Source organism: Centruroides sculpturatus, unplaced genomic scaffold (genome assembly GCF_000671375.1).
Source record: "Centruroides sculpturatus isolate CEXI.00-Female unplaced genomic scaffold, Cexi_2.0 scaffold676, whole genome shotgun sequence".
Lineage (NCBI taxonomy): Eukaryota > Metazoa > Arthropoda > Arachnida > Scorpiones > Buthidae > Centruroides > Centruroides sculpturatus.
In genome coordinates, this window is record NW_019384987.1 from 153,332 (window position 1) to 169,435 (window position 16,104).

The 16,104-nt window shown below is 29.8% G+C and overlaps 1 protein-coding gene across 1 annotated transcript; it reads right to left on the bottom strand.

Annotated features, from left to right (window-relative positions):
• Positions 1–1,762: 1,762 nt before the first annotated feature.
• LOC111632941 (ectonucleotide pyrophosphatase/phosphodiesterase family member 6-like) lies at positions 1,763–14,632 on the bottom strand. The gene is made up of 7 exons (XM_023377459.1): positions 14,331–14,632; positions 12,527–12,883; positions 11,351–11,460; positions 6,480–6,635; positions 5,292–5,435; positions 3,726–3,840; positions 1,763–2,121 (listed from the first exon to the last, which is right to left on the bottom strand). The coding sequence occupies exons 1-7, from the start codon at positions 14,557–14,559 to the stop codon at positions 1,901–1,903; spliced, it is 1,332 nt and encodes a 443-aa protein (XP_023233227.1). The 5' UTR covers positions 14,560–14,632; the 3' UTR covers positions 1,763–1,900.
• Between the last annotated feature and the right edge of the window lie 1,472 nt (positions 14,633–16,104).

The following is a 16,104-nucleotide window of genomic DNA, read 5'->3' on the forward strand; positions in this document are numbered from 1 at the left end:
TATGGAAAAAATAAGAAAAGGTTTTCAAACATTAGGTAATTAACTTATTTTAAATGTAAATATTGCCGGCCAGTTGACTAAGGCGATTATGGAATCCATCTACCGCTCTAGAGGACTCAGCGTCGAAGCTGGGTGGGCGAAAAATACCAACAATTTTTCACGAATGATCTGTCCCGGATATGTCGGGCTCTTCCCTCACCGTCCTCATTGTGATTGTAGCCAAACCCATAATAGTATGATTGATAGGAAAAAATTATCTGAACAGAAGTTATTTTATTAATTTTGAATAGCAATAAATACATTGCAAAAAGAGTAAATTATTGTTTATAAATAATGTTATATTTAAATTTGAAAATAAATACAATGATCCATGCTACATGAGATCAGGGGGGGAAAACTTGGCTTTGTGATGAATCCAGAACCTTAAGTCTAAATTTCATATATTTGGAATAGTGTTAAGCAACAGTTTATTAAATACTTACATAAAAATCATCTGAAATTAACAGTGACAACTGTCCGTACTGAGTACATTGAGAAGATTTAAAATTTTTCTTGATTTGGAGAAGGATACTTTGAGAAGTCTTGCATAAGTTTTAAATAGGTGTTCCCAATTCGTTTCTTATCCGTCAATATTAAAGAATGTATATTGGAATAGTTATTATTTCAACATCGTTACAGTAAAACCTCGATTTAACGGACTAATTCGATGAGAGGATGTCCGTTAAAACCGAAAGTCCGTTTTATAATAAATTAGGCCGAAGTTTTCTATATGCGCATTTTAAAAAACTGACAAATTAGTCAATCTGTTTTTACTTATGTAGATACGTTGTGTAATTAAAATTAAGTATGCACGAGAAAAGTTTTCTATACATACTCATCGTAGTTCTGAGATTATAATAAGTATATGATCTAAATCGAAATAAATTAACTAACTTTTTTTTGGTAAATACACTTCAACTGTATTTCACTAAACAAATATTAGACTACAACTTTTATAATAGAGCTACTCTTAATTAAACTTGTTCTGAAGTTGAGAACTTCAAGACAATATAACATTGTAATGTATTTTCATTTACACATCGAGACTTGCACAGGCATGGTTCGATGAAATGGGTGTTCAAAAACTGGACTGGCCTTCTCAGAGCCCCGATCTAAATCCCATAGAACATCTTTGAGATTAATTAGGACGCAGATTACGTAGTCAGCCACATCGACCATTCTCACTGCCAGCATTCACTTCAGCCGTGATAGACGCCTGGAAGTCAATTCCAATGGCCACCTATCAAAAACTAGTGGAAAGTCTCCCCAGACTTGTACAGGCTGTCATTGATGCAAAAGGAGGACAAACATCATATTAATATATGCGTCAGGACTCTCCGAGTCCGTACTACTAGGTGTCTGGATACTTTTGGCCAGATAGTGTATTTGTATAAACCTCTCTACAATATTACACTATAATATATTGTCTAGGAAAATCGGAAATTTTTGAATAAAAATCTAGGGAACACTTCATTCAACTTTTTTTTGGCAATCCTATGATACGACAAACCATCAAACTTACTTATTTGTAGTTACTTTATTAGATTTACATATTTGACATTTCTAGGTACCTATATTTAAATTTTATTGATAATTTCCGTAAGATTCTTTTACTGATATTTCTTTACTATTTTTAGTCGTTTTCGTCTTCACAACCAAAATGCACTGACTTTTATTAATTAATTAGATTCGATGAGTAATCTTAGTTTATTCGTGNAATTATTATTGTTTTTTAACATCAAAATAACACTTTTTATTTGAAATTCACAAAAAGTTTAAGAAATTAGAAAAGTATTACTAAAAATTGTTGCTTTTAGATATTAACAGCATCTCTGATTGATTGTATTCACAAAATTAATTTCTAAATAAAAAACATAAGCTTCAGCGTCCACACAGTTCCAAAAAATAAAAGTAAAGGTGTAATAAATGTGGAACTTGAATTGGAAGACTCAACGTCTAGCATATCTTTTATTCTATCCCAGGAACCGTTATTCTTGGCAGGTGTCATGTGAAGCAATTTGCATATTAAATTATATTGATCTACGTTCTCAATAGGTGGTGAGAGATAATTTTTCTTTAAATCTGAAATAATATACAGTATTAATTTCAATATCAACATAATAAAAACTTTATGCAAACTATCAATATAAATATTATAAAATTACAAAACATAGTTGTTATGTTTTGATATTTATAAAAAAAATTAGCAATTATTTTTATTATTTTTTCTGTCATGATGACATAATATTCGGTTTATTTATGTCAGCTTCAGTCCTCAACCTAACCGAACCTATGCTATAAATGTCTCTACTGTGTCTGGATAGATGTTTAATTGATGGAACCCTGTATAGTAACGTAATATAATAAAACTAAACCATGAAACAAAAATCCAGCAACGAGTTTTGTTACTTTCCAGACCAAACTTTATAATTTTGTTTGGCATCATCTGTTGTGATATTTTAATTTAAAATTTTTATATTATTAATTATTATAAAATGACAAAAGGCTTAATTTTGAAGGTACAGATGAGTTTTATAATAAAAAAAAAAATTGTAAATGCTAGTAACAAGTAAAATCTTTATTAAGTCTTATCCCACTCGAGATACAACAAGTGATCCTCCTCTTTTTTCCCATCCCTCGACCTTTAAACACCAACATTTAATAGCATCAATCCCCTAATACCCAAAGTTTCCTGCAAAATTTCAGAAATTTTCGACAAAAGGCATAGGAATTATTAAGCTTTAAAGTAAATGAACAAAATTGTGCCTCCCTCCACACACACTAACACCCATACAGAAATCTCCATTTTTTTTTTTTTTTACATTTCTCGATATTTCAAGATCCGAGTTCAAAAATGTTAAACTTGGGAGCCATCTTTTCGACCTGTACCTTCCCTCTTTCGCCGTACCGGGAAAGTAATATAGAGATGATAAGTAATGTAAAATAATATGCTTGGATCTATAGTGTTGAAATCAATTCTATTTTTTACTCGAAATAATCATTTTCTTAGCACATTTAGTACATTCAGAATCGATTCAAAGAAAATAATCAGGTCCTACTCCATGGCAATCTCATGTAATTCAGTAAATATTTCGTCAGAAATCCATATACATATGAAGGTAAATATGAGAAAAGTCATTATTTTCTCGTTTTATGCACTTCATTTGTCATTGGGATTATTATTGCAATTTGGAAAAACTGTACACCTATAAATTCCCACTGTCGTCCGTCCGTCCGTCTGTCTTTCCTTAATATCGAGAACGGAGTTAGATAGTTAAACGTCGAAACCAGATATGGACATATTAGAGGCAAGAGGTTCAGATTAACTATATAGGAACTTCCAATACAAACCGAAAATCGTGTTATTTCAATTCAAATTTTTCCCTCTGAAAGTTGTTAGACAAATGACCGACACGCTATTGTTAAGAGAAAAGTATAATGTACCCCTACAGGGTCAAGTCACTACTAATTTATTTCATTTAAAATATGATTAAAAATTGCAGCCCGGCATTGTAACGATGCTACAATAAATAATTGCTCGTTAAAAGTATGAATTCTAGTTTATTATCAACTGGAAGCGATAACACATTAAACGCTTTACCATGACCACAGTTTCGTCCATTAAGCATATACAGTATATTTAATGTTTATGGAAGAAAGAATATAATTATATTTATATTACATACTTTGTCCTCTAGCAAAAAATATACTTCTCATGTCTTCGACAACGTCTGGATCATATCCATGGTTTCCGTTACTAACGTATTTTACTTTCATTCGTGTTTTATTTGAATCAGATAACTGCAAAAGAATTTAAGTATTTTATTTTAATGAGGAAAAAAGTTTTAAAAACAATGGAAGAAAAATAGAACAAAAATCAAAGTAATAATTGAATAAAGTCTATTCCTAGGTTCATGACATAGCCTAAACATTCAATGATAAATCTGAATCTACACATTCGGATAACAGATTTCGTAATTTTCATGAATGGTTTGTTGGGTCTAACATATCACCAACCGCCTAGCTGAACGCATATAGTATTCGAATGTAATATCTATAACGACTGTATTTACAATTAATCATCAATAGCTAGAAGTTAACCAATAAGTATTTACGTACTGAAAGTAAAGAAAATGGTAATTGTTTAACTTCTGACTCTATTTCTTGATTTTTACTCATAAATACGGTCGTAAATGTTGTTTCCAAACCAAACCATATTGTAAATATTATCTACTATAATAATTGTAAAACTAAATGTTATTTTTTAAAATATATTATCATTACAATCATATATTATATTATCACTACTAGCCTATATTTTATGTAGGACTAATGATTCTGTGCAGAAAACGTCACGAAATTTAAATCATTTAAAGTTTTTTATATAAAATAATCAAGAAGGAAAAAAAATTCTAGAGAAGGTGATTATTTATTTAATACTTATTTTACAATATAATCATTATATGAAATATTGATATACAGTAGAGCGTCGATTTTCCGAATCAATTGGGGACTGGGGTTGTCCGGATAACTGATTTACGTACGAAAAAATAGTTTAACGTATTTGATTTCGAAATTTTTCTCCGTTGCGTGTCCCTTCGCATTGAATTTTCGTCGATGTTAAGCCTAACAAAGACTTGTTGTTAAGTTCCATCAAGTCGTCGTCGACTCCTGGTGACTGCATGGACAAGTCTTTTCTTGTCCATGTAGTTTTCTTGGCAAAAGTTGAGGAAGTGGTTTGCCGTTGCCTTCTTCCTTGAATGATGTGTCACGCGCGCTCGGGAAAAGAATGCCTTCCGGGAGGACTTTTATGGGAAACTGGCCTCCTATTTAGTCGTTATTGGCAAGGAGAAAACCCGGAAAACTCCAAGCAGCCAGCCTGTCCGATCGCGGCACGAACCCATGACCGAACTTCCCAGTGTTTAGGGTCAAGTCACCATCGCTATGAGCGGCAACGAAGACCACTAGGCCACTGGTGGGCATAACAAAGACTATTGTATCGTTAAAAATTATTTTTTTATTTCGTACAAACAAAATAAATATATTGAAAATTATAAAAATAATAAAAAATTATACTTCAGATGTTAATTTAGTATCAAAAACGTAAAATATTTGAGTAGCCCAAGACATAGCCAAAGATTGAAGCGCCACAGCACTGGCGAAAATTTAAATTTGCCGACTGGAATTCTTTCGGATGATTGACTTTTGGAAAATCGACGCTTTACTGTATATATACATATAAACATTTTTACCTCATTAATAAAGTAACCTTTGTCTGCCAGTATAAACAAAGGAAGAACGTATTTGTTATTTTTAAAATGATATTTTTCCGGAATTTCCTCTTTTTTAAATATTTGCAGTCCTTTAATATTTGCTCTCTTCAGATCGTTATATAACTAAAATATTAAGATAAATATTAAGGCTATTATAGACATTTCCATAAAAGCATTAAACCTAATTCAGAAATAGTTAAAATTACAAGTAGAAGTGATAAAAAATAAATAAAATCAGACTATAAGATGGCCGAGGTGTTATATTTCTCCGGGAGGATTCGAGATCGAATCTGGATTGTTACGTAAAATTAATAATTAATTTGACTATTTGATTTAATATTTCAGAAAATTACAAAATTGATTGTAGCCTGATTTCTTTTTCCGCAAAAGAATATAATCATTCTATCTTGAGAAGCACTGAATCGATGGTTTATATCGAGATAATATATATTAGTTATACATTATAAGTGTATATTATTTATCAAAAACACATTATAAGTTACATATATTTATATTTTTCTTTAAATATTTTAATGTCTCTATTAATATAATATAATATTATCTCTTTATAGTTTTTAACAAATTTTTTGATGAATTAAATAATGTTACACGAATAAATCTCCAATTCACTCAATTTCCACACTAACATAATGCAATATCTAGTTTTTTCGTTTACTTTGCCAGTCTGATAAAAAAAATAGCTCCAATAAACAATTTTATAAAATTGTTACATAAAAAATAAACTTTATGTGTAAATAACTGCCATTTTTCTATTCTACAGTTTTTTCGCCATATAGAGCTGCTATTTTAAATATTATCAGGCTTGCGCTCAGAAAGTAAGAAAGTAAGATGGCGAAGAAGTAACGTGAAATCGAGACGTTTAATAGACACATGTAGAGAAGGCAATTCATGACTTCCACAACGTGACTTGTAGGGATCCTTCCTTTCATAACACAAATAAACCTATCTCTGTAAATTTTGTAATAAGTACTCTGATAGATTTCATTATTCGATTTATTCTGTATTGTCTTTCCTGTCTTTGATATAAGTTATATATCTATAATCTTCTATCTACATGTTATGCTGCAGACGTTTGCCTATAAGTAAGTGGTTATTTCAAATATTCTTAAATTAACAACAGTTAATATATCTAAATTATCTACTCACTTTATCTAATTTTCCTTCTTCTGGTAAAATCATCGAAGACGATCCTTTATTTAATATGTACTTAATATCATCGGCGAAAGGTTCCATACTGATCTGTTCTACGTAATCTGGGCTAGTATTCGTCATTCCGTGATCACTTACAACGACGATGCTCACCTATTTAAAATTTAATAACTAACTAGATCTTCTAATAATTTATTTCAAAATTTTATCTAACGTTACTATTAAGATTATTTACTAAATTTTTGAGAAAAGATATTATAAGTTCATCACACAAAATTTTTAAAACTATTTACGTATAGTACGGTACATTCACTATTTTAATAGTTAAACTATGTAAATAGTTGTGAAAATGTTGCAAAATATCAAACTTATTCATTATTTTTAGATGAATATTTTGAGATGTTAATAGTTAAATAAAATTCTTTGTAATATTATTCTTTTGAATGTTTAGAATGCAATTCCACTATTTACGTATAGTACGGTACATTCACTATTTTAATAGTTAAACTATGTAAATAGTTGTGAAAATGTTGCAAAATATGTAACTTATTCATTATTTTTAGAACAATCGGGATTCTAAGAATCTAAAATCAAAATGCGAAGAAATAAGCCCTTAATTTTCCATCAAGTACGTGGAATTTGAAGTGTGGTGTCTGTGAAAATCAATGTAAGAGCATGAAATTAAATGATGTATAATTATGATAATCCTCGTGTACTCGTGNCTTTAAATATAGTTGCTACTTGATCTTTAGTTTTTATACGAGATATGTAATAACAGAATGGACATATCAAAATTTTTGGTAAGTAATGAAGTAAGAACAGGTTAAGTAAGAGGTATGGAAGTAAGATAACGAAGAAACTGGACTAAATACTTATAGTTTGGGTTAAAACTGCAAACATCGCTGTTGAGTTGTAGTTCTCTGATCCAAATAACTAAACTACTAAATATTTAATAACTTTTTCTACAGAAAACTTTGTTATATTAGTAATATGAGTCAGATTCAGTAAATAAGATTATTAGCACTGATAAAGAAAAATAACGTAGTGTACAAGGTTGCAACTAATAATATTGAAAAGTATACAATATCAATAGTCATCCCTACCAGATGGTATTTACGTTTACTACGCGATTTACAAAATGGCGTAGCCCATATCGAACTGCACCAGAATCGAATAGTGAGCTATTATTCGATCCATCATAGGTTATATGCACAGCATGGAAAGTCATGCATGTTGCAGAAAAAAGCTCGCAAATGGATATGAATCCAAGTTTTTTGTAGTGAAATGCACACTCTCCATTATGTGCACACATCCTCCATATTGTCACTAGGACTGTCAAAAATCGAATAACATGATTTTTAACTAATTCAAAGATTTTCTTTCCTATCTTACTGCGCTTATTAAATGATCATGCTTTCTTTTACAATTATAATAAAAATTATTTATTTATCAATCTTCTGAAACCGTGTTTTCTTAATTTCTATGATTCACAAACACAAGTAGTAGCACGGCTTGTGTTTGTGAATCAAAAAAATTATTTATATTGAGGGATGCATCAAGTACATGAATCAAGATATACTTAGATCTCATTTAATTTTCTTTTTAATTTAAGAATAATATGAAAGAAAGTAAGTTTTGTTAGCATGATAAACTGTTTTACTCAAAAATATTGATATATCTTTTATATTTAAAAAAAATAATTTAAAAAATATATAATAGATACAAATTTGATTAATTTAAAATGGAATATTTGTATTTTAAATCAGGGGTCTCAAACTCAAACGCAGCAAAGGGGCATTCAAATAGATGTATATCAGACGCGGGCCGTATTCATTATTATACGGGTAAACCAAAACATACTGTAAACTTAAAAAAGTCTCTAACAAAGCTCCTTTTGATGTCAAGTCTTTATGACTTATGTAAACAATTAGAAGTTTGAATTGTTTCTGTTTTAATTCCCGCAAGATGTTAGAAATATTGATTTTTAGAAAAGAAATCTTAAAGGCTGCAGGTCGGATAGGAAGCCTTAACAGCCCTCATCCGGTCCGCGGACCGCCAGTTTGCGACTCCTGTTTTAAATGATTCAATATTCTATGCGGAAAATTTTAGACTACTTTTTATGTTTGAAAATAAACTTCCTTGAACTGCTTATGAAAGCTGTAGTTTGCATAAAATATTAGTGTATATAATTGGTCCCAATTACTCAATGAAACTGTTTGAGCTCAGTTCCATATAATAAAATTGAAAGTTTTAAGATGCTATTCAATGGTTAGAACAGATTTTAAAATTTTTTTTGGAAAAATAAAATTTTCTTACATTTTGAAATTTGAAATGCTTTGAAAATTCTGTAATTATCATTGTCTTCTCATAAATGTATAACATTAAAATGCAGTATTTTATTTTAAATACATATTATAAATGCACTAAAATGCAATAAATGAGATTTATTTTAAAATGAGATTTAAAATGAGATTTTAAAATGAGATTTATTTAGATGTCTAAATTTTTTAGTGTTTTAATTATGTCGGTTTTTTAAGTTTGATTATAAAATCACTTTATTTAGAAAATAAACTTGAATAGTCTCTTGTTGTTTATGATTTGAATTTAGATACCATGCAATTTCTAGTTGCGAAATGCTTCTTATTGCGTATTTTGCATATACTGCATTTCTCTAAGATTACGTAAATGAATAGGTCTATGTTTTTATATTTTGATTATTAATATTTCTTATCATACTTAGCTTCTATATTAAAGTTCAGTATATATAACAATTAAAAACTCTATAAAACAAAAAAGCTTAATGGTTCACCTGACTTCTTTCGTAATACAACGTGTTTTGAGAAGCAAAACAGAAAAGTATTGGAACTAATCGATTTGTCAAAATGTGTTTTTTATACACTTCTTACTAAAAATCTGTCTTCAGTAAAACATCGAGCTCTTCTTTATATTGTTTTATTAAATGAAAACGTGTTTTCTTTTGAAATATTTAATTAAATTTTATTTTTTAATTTTAAAAAAATCATATAAATAATAAATAACATTTTTTGTTACTATTTCCTCCCTGCAAGCAATAAGAGGTCTTTTTCCCCATGCACATTATGGGTTCGGCTAGGCCCAAAATAGGGCGGCCAGGTGATGAAGGACGGGGCCGACATATCTGAAACGACCGCTTGCAAAAAATTCCTGAAATTTTTCAATCTTTCCGAATATTAAAAATGATTTTTTTTATGTAGCCCCTGTGATATTACGTTTTCTTACATTGTCACACTAGAAAGTTTTAAAATAAATATTTTACTGTAACTTTAATTAATGATATAAATTAAAATAATTTTTTTCCTAAATTTAAAATTTTATTGTAAACCTTTTACCGTATTTTTGCGGAATGTCGGACATGCCGGTCTATATGGGGAGACCATAAAATCAAATATTTCGGTATGGTAAAAATCGGCATGCCGGCTTATCCCGAAGAGAATGCCGGTATGCCGGTTTAAGTGAGGTTATACAACTTCTCCTGCTACCTGATCCGGTCATCTCAAGGTGGGGAACATGGATGAAGACTTTCTATTGCAAAAATTTGCAGAAAATCAAAGAATTTGTTCTGCATGTAGACGATTCTGATACTGCTGCAGTTGGTCAAATTCAGAACTTAGGTTTAGACACTAACTATTCTGGAAGAACTCGCTCCTGTTTCATTAAATTCGTTGTTGATGCAATCACCGAATTAGAAAGAAAGCGTTCTCAGTAAGTGATAAGTTAAATGAATTTGCCAAGCAAAAATTTAAGAAGAATCTTGCTAAAATTCCAGACTTAAAGAAGATCGTGGAGGCAATAATTTAGAATTTCGAGTCAATACCAGGTACTGTACTTGCCACTTACATATATAGATGTTGAACGATATTTTTCCGAATACAAAGATACCCTTTTATATAGGCTAAACGGAGAAAATTTATATTTGAAAATTTGAAATGATTACTATTATCCGAATTAATTCATTCCTGTTAACAAATGATCAGCGTCAATGATATGTAAGTATAGTATAAAAATGAATAACCTGTGAAAAATATACAGTAGACACCCTATGACACGGGTTCATATAATACGGATTCGTATAACACGGCGAAAAAATTGCGATCTTATTCGTATAAACACGCTAAAAGAGATTCGTATAATACGGTAAAACGTCATCGCCGACTCGTGTCGCGACAGGATTGGTCTAATCTAGACCAATAGCAGATATTGCACAAACCGTTGAGTTTAAACGAGCAGCGGACCTACTAAAAACCATTTACTATTTAACGGCCATAAAAATTATATTTATATTAATGATGTCTCCAAAGTTCAGCGAATTTTTCGCAGAAAAATAACTTATCAGGAAATACGCGCCCGCTGTTCGATGCGCCACTCTGCAACGAAAACAAGCTTAAGCAATGGCGTTGTCGAACGGTGCACACTCGGTAAGTAATCCTACAACTTTTTGTTTATAGCATAGTTTATATGGATTATTCCCAAAAAAATTATATGTGTTTTGGAAATGTTGAGTCAAATTAGTCTAGAATCGATTAATTTTATGGAAGAAAAACTTTCAAACAGCCGTAGTCCCTAAACTGCACACGTGCCGTGCTGTGATTGGCTCATGTATTTAAGTGACTCGTAAAACACGAAATTCATTTAAAACGGAACGTATCTTCCGTGTTATAGGGTGGTCTACTGTACTGTATCCTTAAATAAAAAATTTTACTCCAGACGCCTAACGCGATTTTTCTTTGCACTATTTTTGCTTCTTAGCACTCTGTACACCCATTTTGAAACTTTTTTAGAACACTAAAAATCCTAACTTTAATGATTAACATAAATTATATCACACAAACCTGATCAAAAAGACGTTTTTCAGTTATCAGATTTTGAAGAGTATATAGGATTTTATCTATTTCCTTTACAGATTTTTTTGTTTCTAACGAATCGGGTCCTTTTGTATGACCTGAAATTAAATTACGTAATTATTAAGACTTAAAATTAGAGATATTAGAAATAACTGTTAGATTTTTAGTAAGAATGATATAAATTACATAAAATTATTGTCATAATAAATATGAAAAACCATTTCATGTCATAATAAGAGGAAATATTTTATTTTTTTCAGTTACTTGCATAACATAGAATAGTCTGCAAGAATGAATATTTAAAGAAAAAGGATCATTTATTATCATACCAGTCTTGATATTATCACTGTTTACGCTGCATTATCTAGGAACTACACAAAATGATTAGCCAACTTCAGCATTTCATGCTGATATAAATTCAAGTTTGAATCGATTTTAATTATTATAATAGCAAAACATTTACTTGGGTTTAATCTATATTATCTATATTAATTTTATATAATTATCTATATATAATCTATATTAATTTTAATCTATATAAATAAAAATGTAAATGTTAGTTTGTTCAAAATCTTAAATCTTCGAAAGTCTTAACCGATTGCTTTGAAATTTTGATACAACGTTGCATTCGAATACGCGCATGCTTTTATATTATATAAATGTGGAAACTCTCCCTCCCCCGGCCGGAGAGAAGGACAAAATTAAAGCTTACCGTAAAGAACTGGTCTTCTATTATTTTATTTTAGATGCTGGTTTTTGCGTTTTTGATTGCGTTTTAATAGGGTACGTCGAGAGAATGTACACTAAGAAGGGATTTTTCGAAATTCCCTCCGCGGGGAGTGTTATACATTTATAATAGATACATTTTGAGCCACAGCAAGGCGTGGCCGGGCACAGCTAGTAAAATATAAAAAAAAGTATCTTATATTTTTATATTTACAGCAGAGATCATACGGTACAAGTGTAGAAAAATAACTGTACGGTAAAGTAAAGTACGATTTCAAAGGTAGAGGTGGTATTTACATAAGGCGACTATAGTACTATCCGGTGTATAAAATCACTAATTTAAGTATACAATATATATAAATGATGCTAAATATACTTAATATCACTAATTTACATATTTGAGTTCAGACTTTGGTTTTAAAACAGACATATACAAACCATTGTTATCTACAGCTCCATAATAAAGCATAGCTAACCGAATTTCCTCCTTTTCGAATAAATCAAGTGTTTCTTCCAATTTATTTATAATATCTTTTGTAACATTTTCTCCTCCGGCAGTATATCTATGCGGTAAACAGATAGTGGGTTGTATACCATGAATCTTCACTTGGCAACCAGGCCACCAATATGCAGCTGTCTTAATTCCCTGTTTTTCTGCAGTTACCCATATAGGTTCAGCGCTTTCCCACCAATGTGAGTTGGTAGAATTAGGATTAGGAAGCATTAGGAAAAACTCTTCTCTGTCTACATCGTACATAATATTCTGAACAAATCCATGGCTTTCTGGATAAAGACCTAAAACAGAAGAAACAATTTATATTGTATTTAGCTGTCGAAACTATAATATAGATATATACTATATATTCAATAATTTTATGATTTGTACTTAAGATATTAATGAAGTGCCATTGATGAGCAAAGAAGTAGGCCTATAACTTATTAGTAATGCAAATTAACAATTGTAATTAATTATAATTATATCATTACATCTGAATGTTGTTTGGATCCTGCATAAAATAACATTCCGATGCCAACAACAGTAGAAACTGCATGTGGGCGATAAACAACAGCTAATGGATTAGTGCAATTCTATGTTAAATATGATAGATGTGAATCCGAATTTCATTGCTAAAAAATCCTAATCGCACATTCAACCACTTACGATGTTTTGAAGCGATGCATTACTATCCCTTGTATGTTGTGCAGTAAAACATTTACCCGTCATGTTTGACAGCTGATCTGAAATACCATTTGATATTTTGGAATGAACCAAAAGCTAATAATATATATATTTTTTCATGTGCTACAACTTTGTAATTGACAATATTACCCTATTTTCATTATGGATTGAGATTACAACATTCCTCTCCGACAGAAAGGCTCGGGTCAGCGGAAATTCGCGCCATCGTTCAGCGCATACCGATGCACTACACATTTTCATTGATTGCCCTATTAATTTTTAAAATTATTAGCCGGGAAGAGACTTCTGTTACCATTCCATATTCACTGTATACTATATAAGCCTATTCTATAATTTAAATAATCTGATGAAGTATTATGATGTTCATGTACGTATTAAATATACAAGCCTCCGTTTTCGAACTCAATTCGTTCCTAAAAGTTGTTCGAGAACCAATTTGTTCTTAAACCGAAAACAAACTTTCCCATAAGAAACAATATAAAATAAATCAATCCGTTCTCGGACCTCCAAAACAAAGCTTTCTTTTTACCTTTTTAGCTGCATTTCATGCATAAAAATGCCTACAATTGCAATACAGTATAATATTATCTATATCTACATTATATCTTTATTCGTGTACGAATGTCGTTTGTCCTTAAGTTTTGAACACGTATGACTACATAATATACTACTTATACACATTACGCTACTACAAATAGTTTTATTCATTACCCTTATAATATAGTTCAGTTGCAAGGGCGTACCTAGGATCTGAACTAGAGGAGGCAACTCATATTAGTTTGATTCATACTAAGTTGATACGTCTGTGCTGTGTATCAATTACTACACTTTAATTTTTCTTCTAGGGAGGGGCAGCTGCCCCCTGCCCTCACTGGGCATGCCCTTGTTCAGTTGAATTTGTTTAAGAAAACGTTACTTTTATTATATAGTATATAAGATAAGCGCATCAAATGATGACATTAAGAAAATTTTTCTAAAATATTTCCTCATTACCACGCGTTAACTTATAAAAAATTTAAATCTAAGAAAAACTTTTCTTACCTGTTACAATGCTTAACGCATTTGGATAAGAATTTGAAGGGAAAACAGGTTTGACATACTCTGCTTTGACGCCAAATTCTGCTAATTTGGCAAAACCTTTCAGACTTGTATCATTTACATAATCCCAACGACAACCATCGATTAGGATAAATATCACTTTCGTAGATTTATTATGATGATCCGTTTTAATCAGAATAAAACAAAATACCAAAATGATAAACCGCAACATTCCGAATTCAGCTTCGTATTAACTGGCGTCAGTTCATAAAAAACTGAATTTTATATTAGTACAGGAACTTCCAGTCATCTTAAAATCAAGGTCATATAATAATATCGTAAATATCAACGTTTACCTTGTTTGTCTCAATCTTACTGTATACGTATTTATACTAATAAACTAATCATTAAATTAATATTAATAATCCTTATAATTTAATTATTTGTAATTAAATATTTTTCTTATTAAATAATATCTATTCAAGTTTTATTTTATTCGACGACAAAAAGATTTTTAAAAAATTAGAAAATGTTTATATTTGACATGAAGATAACTTGTATACAAAGACGTTCACCTCGTATAAACAAGTGATAAGCTTTAATATTTTGTACTGTATATCTCAGAAATTATTATAAAATATTTTTTAATCGTTGTTTCGAAACGTTTAAATTACAATATCAATTAACGCAGTGCTTATTGTACATCATTAATTTTTTAATTTTTTTCTTGCTTTTTTAAGAAGTAAACACATATTATTTTTTTAAATAAATTAATTTAATTTAAACAAAAATTGTCTATTAAATTATAAGAGTAAAATTTCATTTTTTCTAATTCGTGAAAATTATAAGAATGCACAAAAAATATTTTAAGATTTCTACTGTCCATTAAGCCTGTAGCTACAAATTCAGAATTATAATATAATGTATGCGTTTCAAAATGTCTCTAGTCAAAATATACGAATTTATGCTGACTTAGCAACTTTACATTGCAATGCAAATTAACTTTAATGATTCAGTAAACATAACATTATATTAGCGGGATGTCGTACAGTCAATTCTCCTATCACTATAAGTAATACATGTTAAAATCTTATAAGGATTATTTTAAATTTTTAACAGATAATATACACAATGTATGCTTTTCCAATTCTTGTCCACTTTATTCTACTAATATGTAACGAGAACGATAATTTATAAACTTCATAAAATTCCATCCACTTCTGCTATTACTTTTTATATTTATTAATATGTTATCACAATATAAAAAGTTTATTTAGTCTATAAAAAGATTAAATTTTACTGAAGTTAAAATATAAATATTAATTTAAAATCCCAGGAATATTAAATAGAGTAAGTGATTTTTATAAATTTTTGATAAAGAGGAGGAAAAAAATCTTTTTTTATTCTGAGATCACCGAGTAGCTAAAGATCTACGTAGAAAAGCGTTTATTAAATTTTATAGTACATTTTTAACTTTAATTTTCAGCTTTACGTAAAGAATTTATACATTTTTGTATTTTTTTACGTAGGCCTATTTAATTTTTACTGTTAATATAGAAAAACGTTAATTCTTTATTTTATTGTATCTTATAATCTCATAAAGAAAGACATAAAAATTCATTATTTTTTTCTCATTGTAGACTGGACAGGACAAATGTAAGTGAAAGAAAAAACTGGCTAAACCTAACTTAATTATTCCTAATATCTTCAATAGAAAGAAAATTTTAATGAAAACACTACCGACGTGACATTGCGCAGTTTGGATGTAAAAAAAAAA